The 9,073-nt window shown below is 48.4% G+C and overlaps 1 protein-coding gene across 1 annotated transcript in view; it reads right to left on the bottom strand.

The window, feature by feature from the left end:
* The window catches only part of LOC121000984, a 59,902-nt gene extending 52,271 nt beyond the window's left edge, over nucleotides 1-7,631 (bottom strand). The window contains exons 1-4 of the mRNA XM_040431839.1: nucleotides 7,345-7,631; nucleotides 7,108-7,133; nucleotides 5,634-5,646; nucleotides 5,225-5,570 (exon numbers count right to left, since the gene is read on the bottom strand). Of these exons, the coding sequence (XP_040287773.1) occupies nucleotides 5,225-5,570; nucleotides 5,634-5,646; nucleotides 7,108-7,133; nucleotides 7,345-7,631 (672 nt within the window). The remainder of the gene's footprint in view (nucleotides 1-5,224; nucleotides 5,571-5,633; nucleotides 5,647-7,107; nucleotides 7,134-7,344) is intronic.
* Nucleotides 7,632-9,073: the final 1,442 nt, after the last annotated feature.

Raw genomic sequence — 9,073 nt, forward strand, 5'->3', positions numbered from 1 at the left:
ATACTGTGCTGTACTATACTGTACTATAATATACTGTACTATACTATACTGTGCTGTACTATACTGTGCTGTACTATACTGTACCATACTGTGCTGTACTATACTGAACCATACTATACTGTACTATACTGTGCTATACTATACTGTGCTGTACTATACTGTGCTGTACTATACTGTGCTATACTATACTGTGCTGTACTATACTGTGCTATACTATACTGTACCATACTATAATGTACTATACTGTGCTATACTATACTGTACTATGCTTTACTATAATATATTATGCTGTGCTGTACTATACTGTGCTGTACTATACTGTACTATAATATACTGTACTATACTATGCTATACTATAATGCTCTGTACTATACTGTGCTATACTATACTATACTATACTATAATGCTCTGTACTATACTGTGCTATACTGTACTATACTGTGCTGTACTATACTGTACTATAATATAATGTACTATACTTTGCTGTACTATAATATACTGTACAATATTATGCTGTACTATACTGTGCTGTACTATACTATAATATACTGTGCTGTAATATACTGTACTATACTATGCTGTACTATAATATACTGTACTATACTATGCTGTACTATAATATACTGTACTATACTATATTCTACTGTACTATAATATACTGTACTAAACTATAATATACTGTATGCTACTGTGCTGTACTATACTGTGCCGTACTATAATATACTGTACTATACTATATTATAATATACTGTACTATGCTATGATGTATTATAATATACTGTACTGTACTATACAATACTGTGCTGTACTATAATATAATATACTGTACTATACTATACTGTACTATTATATACTATACTGTGCTGTACTATAATATACTGTACTATACTGTGCTGTATTATAATGTACTATAATATACTATACTGTACTATAATATACTGTACTATACTATATAATAATGTACTATCATATATTGTACTGTACTATAATATACTGTACTATACTGTACTATAATATACTGGACTCAACTGTGCTGTACTATAATATACTTTGCTTTACTGTACTGTGTTGTAGTATACTGATACTGTACTATACTATATAATACTGTACTATAATATACTGGACTCTATTGTGCTGTACCATAATATACTGTGCTATACTGTACTGTGTTGTAGTATACTGTACTATACTGTGCTGTACTATAATATACTGTGCTGTACTATACTGAACTATAATATACTGTACTATACTATAATATACTGTGCTGTACTAAATATACTGTACTATAATATACTGTACTATACTATACTGTACTATACTGTACTATAATATACTGTGCTATACTATGCAATACTGTAATATACTATGCTGTACTATACTATGCTGTACTATATTATACTGTGCTATACAATACTGTACTATAATATAATTTACTATACGGTACTCTACTATACTATGCAGTACTATAATATACTGTACTATAATATACAATAATGTGCTGTACTATACTGTGCTGTACTATAATATACTGTACTGTACTATACTGAACTATAATATACTGTGCTGTACTAAATATACTGTACTATAATATACTGTACTATACTGTACTATAATATACTGTACTATACTATACTGTGCTATACTATCCTGTGCTGTACTATAATATACTGTCCTGTACTATACTATGCTGTACTATAATATACTGTGCTGTAATATACTGTACTATAATATACTGTACTATACTATGCTGTACTACACTGTACTATACTGTAGTATAATATACTGTACTATAATATACTGTGCTGTACTATAATATACTGTACTATAATATACTGTACTATACTATACTGTGCTGTACTATAATATACTGTGCTGTACAATACTGTACTATAGTATAATGTACTATACAATACTGTACTATACTATGCAGTACTATAATATACTGTACGATAATATACTGTGCTGTACTATACTGTACTATAATATACTGTACTATAATATACTATGCTGTACTACACTGTGCTATACTATAGTATACTGTGCTATACTATACTGTACTATAATATACTATACTGTACTATAATATACTGTGCTGTACTATAATATACTGTGCTGTCCTGTACTATAATATACTGTACTATGCTGTACTATAATATTTTGTGCTGTAATATACTGTACTATAATATACTGTACGATGCTGTACTATAATATACTATGCTGTACTATACTGTAGTATAATATACTGTACTATAATATACTGTGCTGTACTATAATATACTGTACGATAATATACTATGCTGTACTATACTGTAGTATAATATACTGTACTATACTATACAGTGCTGTACTATACTATACTGTACTAAACAATACTGTCCTGTACTATACCGTACTGTACTACTGTACTATACTATAATATACTGTGCTGTACTATACTATACAGTCCTGTACTATACTGTACTATACTGTGCTGTACTATAATATACTGTACTATACTATAGTATACTGTACTATACTATAATAAACTGTACTATTATATACTATACTGTGCTGTCCTATACTATCCTGTGCTATACTATAATATACTGCACTATACTATAATATCCTGTGCTATACTATAATATACTGTACTATACTATAATATATAGAGAAGTCCTCTGTCACCTGCGGAGCCCTGACCACAAGACGCATCTCTGCCCCCTGAGAGCCCTGTACACACATGAGGCGGCATCACTGCGGCGGGGAATGTGCGGGGACACGGAGCACTGGAGCCGGCAGGGAGCGGAGGCCGCCGCCTGTGTTACCCTCCCGGGCTCTCCGCGGCTCCAGCTCCTCCCCGCAGCGTCCAAGCAGCTTCCTGCGGCCCCACCTTGTGGGAAAGAGCCCTGGGATGGGGACGGGGGCCGGGAAGAGAGGGAACGAGCCCCCGCAGCGGAGCCATCGGGCCGGATCCAGCCGGATGTGCAGAACGTCAGGCAGAGCGGGAGGACTGTGGCGGAGATCCCGGGGCCTGCTCCGGCCTCCTCCGCCACAGACGGCGACACACGGTGAGGGGGGATGTCCAGGAGGAGGAAGGCGCGGAGAAGGCGGCCTCTCCTGTCCGGTTCTAGCCGCTAAAGGGCTCTTCTCCCGGGCAGGGAAGCACAAGGGGAGAGCGGAGCTGCAGCCGGGCTGAGAGGGGTGAAGGCGGGGCCTGTGTCCAGTGTCAGCCAATAGACGCGCAGGAGGGCGGAGCTCGGCAGCCAATCACTGCGCAGCGCTCCACATATAAGAGGCGGCCCCGGCTCCGGCCTCAGTGTTTTCTCCAGGAGAAGTCTTTGTGTTTTCTCCCCACGTCTCACACGATGGCAGAGACCGCGCCAGCAGCCGCCGCTCCTCCTCCCGCCGAAGCGGCCTGCCAAGTCCAAGAAGCAGCCGAGGAAATCCGCCGCTGCAGCAGGGGGCGCCAAGAAAAGCAAGAAGCCGTCCGGTCCCAGCGTGTCCGAGCTCCTGGTCACAGCCGTGTCCGCCTCCAAGGAGCGCAGCGGGGTGTCTCTGGCCGCCCTGAAGAAGGCTCTGGCTGCCGGAGGATGCGATGTAGAGAAGAACAATAGCCGCATCAAGGTGGCCATCAGGGCTCTGGTCACCAAGGGGACCCTCACCCAGGTGAAGGGCAGCGGCGCCTCCGGCTCCTTCAAGCTCAACAAGAAGCAGCAGGAGACCAAGGACAAGGCGGCGGCCAAGAAGAAGAAGCCGGCGGCCAAGAAGCCTGCAGCTACTGCGGCCAAGAAACCCGCTAAATCCCCGAAGAAGCCCAAGAAGGCTCCGGCCAAGAGCCCGAAAAAGGCTAAGAAACCAGCCGCGGCCAAGAAAGCAGCCAAGAGCCCCAAGAAGCCGAAGGCTGCCCCCAAGCAGCTGGCCAAGAGTCCGGCTAAGAAGGCGGCCAAACCCAAGGCTGCCAAGAGTCCGGCTAAGAAAGCGGCGAAAGCCAAGAAGAGCGCGGCCAAGAAGTAACCGGCGCCGCCCGCACCTCTCCCCCAAAGGCTCTTCTCAGAGCCACCACCTCCTCCTCAGACGAGCTCCACTCCGCCCTTCTGCCCTCGTTCTCCGCTCACAGCGGGCGGGGGCTCCGGCTCCTCTGCGGGCAGGAATAGGGGGCGGGTTAACCCTGTCAGCGCCGCTCTCTTCAGTCTATCAGGGTCTCGCTGCTCTGCTGATAACCGCCCCGCCCTCTGCTGTAGTGATGCCGCCGCTGAGTGTACTGTGCGTGCAGGGGGGTCGTGCGCTCTATCCCTGGACACCAGCGCAGCGATGGAGCCGCTCTTCTCCGCACAGTGAATACGGGACTGTTCTCCCCTTCTCCGGTGGGGGGCGGGAGAAGACGGCCACTGACGGGTTAATACTGAGCAGGCTATGGGGGCGGGGCTATAGAACTAGTACATTGGCTTTTGAAATTACCGTCCGGTTAGAATTCAGCGGCCGTGAACAAGCTCCGCCCCCGGCTCATCTGAATGGATGGATGTGAGACCCGCCCCCGGCTCAGGTGAATAGATGGATGTGAGTCCCGCCCCTCCTGCTGCTCCGCCCCCCGGCTCTCGTCGCTCATTTGAATTTCCCGCCTATAGTTGAGCTGCTGATTCTCAGGTGGAGCCGGTCATGTGACCTGTACCAGCGCCTCTCAATTACAGTGCGGTCAGAATCCAGCGGCCGTGGAGGAGCAGTCCATTACACACAGGGGCTCTGGTGGTCCGGGCGTCACACAGGGGCACTTACCGCTCCTGACCTGCTGCGAGTACGGGCAGACATTGCTGCTGAAGAGGGTTTGTCCGCTGGATTCTAACCGGACTGTAATTGAGCGGGAATTTCAAAAGCCAGAGATCAGCCAATCACTGTAAAGCACTTGTCCTATAGCTCCGCCCCCAGCAGCGCTGAGTGGAGATGGCGGGGGGCAGGGAGGATGGAGGCGGTTATCGGTCACATTCAGCGAGTCCCTGATAGACGGGGGGAGGTACAGAGAGCGCTTTTAGAATAAAGGAACTGCTCTTACTAATTAGAGCGCTGAAAGGGTTAACCCGCCTCCCGTGAGCAGAGGTGGAGGATGAAGGGCGGAGTGGAGCTCGTCTCTGGAGGAGGTGGTGGCTCTGAGAAGAGCCTTTGTTGGGTGCGGGGCGCAGATCTAAGCCCTCTCCCCTCGGATCCTGCGGGCCAGCTGGATATCCTTGGGCATGATGGTGACCCGCTTGGCGTGGATGGCGCAGAGGTTGGTGTCCTCGAAGAGCCCGACCAGGTAAGCCTCGCTGGCCTCCTGCAGGGCCATGACGGCCGAGCTCTGGAAGCGAAGGTCGGTCTTGAAGTCCTGGGCGATCTCTCTCACCAGGCGCTGGAAGGGCAGCTTCCGGATGAGCAGCTCGGTGGACTTCTGGTAGCGCCGGATCTCCCGGAGAGCGACGGTCCCGGGCCGGTAGCGGTGAGGCTTCTTGACTCCGCCAGTGGCGGGGGCGCTCTTCCTGGCGGCCTTAGTGGCCAGCTGCTTGCGGGGAGCTTTCCCACCGGTGGACTTACGCGCTGTCTGCTTGGTTCTGGCCATGGCTCTGCAGAGATCTGTACACAGCAAGAGAATGAGGTGAGGAACGGACCGTGCAGATCATTTATACTCCCGGCCTCGTCCTCATTGGCTCATGTAAACCACACCCCTACATCACTATTGGTTTATTCGTACAATGATGTGCCCGCCAAAACTTCCGTTACCAATCATTGTTCAGAAGAGGCGGAGCTCATCCTATCGGCCAGTCCCAGCTGATGGGCGTGTCTCCAGGTAATAAGCCCCTCCTACATGAAGCGGGAGGTCAGTCTCTTCCCACCGCCTCCTCCTCAGACGAGCTCCACTCCGCCCTTCTGCCCTCGTTCTCCGCTCACAGCGGGCAGGAATAGGGGGCGGGTTAACCCTATCAGCGCCGCTGTCTTCCGTCTATCAGGGCCTCGCTGCTCTGCTGATAACCGCCCCTCACTGCGCCCCGCCCTCTGCTGGTAGTGATGATGCCGCCGCTGAGTGTACTGTGCGTGCAGGGGGGTCGTGCGCTCTATCCCTGGACACCAGCGCAACGATGGAGCCGCTCTTCTCCGCACAGTGACTACGGGACTGTTCTCCCCTTCTCCGGTGGGTGGGGGGCGGGAGAAGGCGGCCACTGACGGGTTAATACTGAGCAGGCTATGGGGGCGGAGCTACAGAACAAGTACGTTACAGTGATTGGCTGATCTCTGGCTTTTTAAATTCCCGCTCAGCGGCCGTGGAGGAGCAGTCCATTACACACAGGGGACGAACCCTCTACAGCAGCAATGTCTGCCCGTTCTCGCAGCAGGTCAGGAGCGGCAAGTGCCCCTGTGTGTAATGGACTGCTCCTCCACGGCCGCTGAATTCTGACCGGACTGTAATTGAGCGGGAATTTCAAAAGCCAGAGATCAGCCAATCACTGTAAAGCACTTGTTCTATAGCTCCGCCCCCTTCTCCTGCTCTCTGCGCTGGTGTCCGGGGATAGAGCGCACGGCGGGGCTCACATCCATCCATTAGCAGATCACTACTGCCCTCATCCTCCTCACTGGCTGACCACTACTCCCCTAATCATCCTCAGTACCATATAACTACTTCACTCATTCTCCTCATTGCCCAACTTCTCTCTGGCCGATCATTCCTCCCCCCATCCTCACTGTCTGATCACTACTCCCCTCATCCTCCCGATCAGTGGTCTATAATGAGGGAATAATCCGCCTCGGACATGAAGCTTCCATGTATTCACACAATGCGGCAGCTCCGTCCTAGAGAAGGTGGGGCCTCTGAGAAGAGCGGGGGGCGGGGCGGAGCAGCAGGAGGGGCGGGGTTCACATCATCCATTGAGCTGAGCCTGTTGACGGAACAGCCGGAGGGGCGGGGCCCACGGGCACATAACGGCTGCGGGGTCCAGAGCTCTGCTATTGGCTGGGAGAGCTCAGGATCTCGTTGCTTATTTGAATTTCCCGCCTATAGTTGAGCTGCTGATTTACAGGAGGAGCCGGTCATGTGACCTGTACCAGCGCCGCTCATTGGCGGGACGGATTAACCCCTCAGTCTCCGAGCACAGCTCGTCTCGTAGCTGCGGTGGAGAACACCCGGGGCTCGGGATTTACACAGATTACTGGGGTGTTTCTGTAATGTAGACCTCCGGCTGTACTGAGCACAGGGCGCCGCTGATCTCCTGATGGGCGGGCGGTGTTAACCCCTCAGTGGAATCGTAGCTCCTCCCCGGGAAGATGTGGGCGGCTCTGAGAAGAGCCTTTGTGCTGTGAGGACGGAGGAGGCGGCAGCATTAACCCCCGAAGCCGTAGAGAGTGCGGCCCTGGCGCTTGAGCGCGTAGACCACGTCCATGGCGGTGACGGTCTTCCTCTTGGCGTGCTCGGTGTAGGTGACGGCGTCCCGGATGACGTTCTCCAGGAAGACCTTCAGCACCCCGCGAGTCTCCTCATAGATGAGGCCGGAGATGCGCTTGACGCCTCCCCTGCGAGCTAGGCGGCGGATGGCAGGCTTGGTGATGCCCTGGATGTTATCACGGAGCACCTTCCTGTGCCGCTTGGCGCCGCCTTTCCCGAGCCCTTTCCCTCCTTTACCGCGACCAGACATCTTCTAGGTGTGAGGAGCAGAGAGCAGTGACTGCTCAGCCCAGAGCCCTCCTTTATATGGAGCATGGGCGGACCTGAAAGAGAACTGGGGGCGGGGCTGTTCCTGAACTCCAGGCCCCGCCCTCCAGCTCTGATTGGCTGAGCTCAGAAGTGCTGGTGGTTTTCATTTTCCAGCCTCCATGTTACCAGCCTGTAAATTACATCATATCCTTCGCATTAAAATAAAGTCTCTATATTATATTATCAACCTCCACCTTATATTACAGCCTCCATATTACATCTATGTTTCTATTACAGCCTCCATATTACATTATCTTCCTCCACATTATATTACAGCCTCCATATTACCAGCCTCTACATTACATTACAGCCTCCATACTACCAGCCTCTACATTACATTACAGCCTCCACATTACATTACCAGGCTCCACATAATATCACAGCCTCCACATTACATTACAGCCTACATATTATATTACAGCTTCCACAATATATTACAGCCTCAATATTATATTATCAACCTCAACATTATATTACAGCCTCCATATTTAAAGCCTCCACATTACATTATAGTCTCCACATTACATCACAGCCTCTATATTATCATCCTCAACATTATATTACAGCCTCCATATTAATCGCCTCCACATTACATCACAGCCTCCATATTATATTATCAACCTCAACAACATATTACAGCCTCTACATTACATTATAGCCTCCACATTATATTACAGCCTAAAAATTACCAGCCTCTACATTACATTACAGCCTCCATGTTACATTACCAGCCTCCACATTATATTACAGCCTCCGTATCACCATCCTCTACATTACAGTCTCCATGTTACATTACCAGCCTCCACATTATATTACAGACTCCATATTACCGTCCTCTACATTACATCACATCCTAAACATTACATTACAGCCTCCATACTAACAGCCTCCACATTACATCACAGCCTCTACATTATATTACAGCCTTCATATTACCAGCCTCTGCATTACATTACAGCCCTCAAATTATATTACAGCCTCCATATTATATTATCAACCTCAACAACATATTACAGCCTCCACATTATTTTACAGCCTAAATATTACCAGTCTCCATGTAAAATTACCGGCCTCCACATTATATAACAGACTCCATATTACCGGCCTCTACATTACATCACGGCCTAAACATTACATCACAGCCTCCACATTATATGACAGCCTCCATACTACCAGCCTCCACATTACATTATATTACAGCCTCCATACTACCAGCCTCCACATTACATCACAGCCTTAATATTACCAGCCTCTGCATTACATTACAGCCTCCACATTACATTACAGCCTCCACATTATATTGCAGACTCCATATAACCGTCCTCTACATTACATCACAGACTAAACATTATGTTACAGCCTCCATATATTCAGCCTCCAGAT

This window comes from Bufo bufo, chromosome 5 (genome assembly GCF_905171765.1).
Source record: "Bufo bufo chromosome 5, aBufBuf1.1, whole genome shotgun sequence".
NCBI lineage: Eukaryota > Metazoa > Chordata > Amphibia > Anura > Bufonidae > Bufo > Bufo bufo.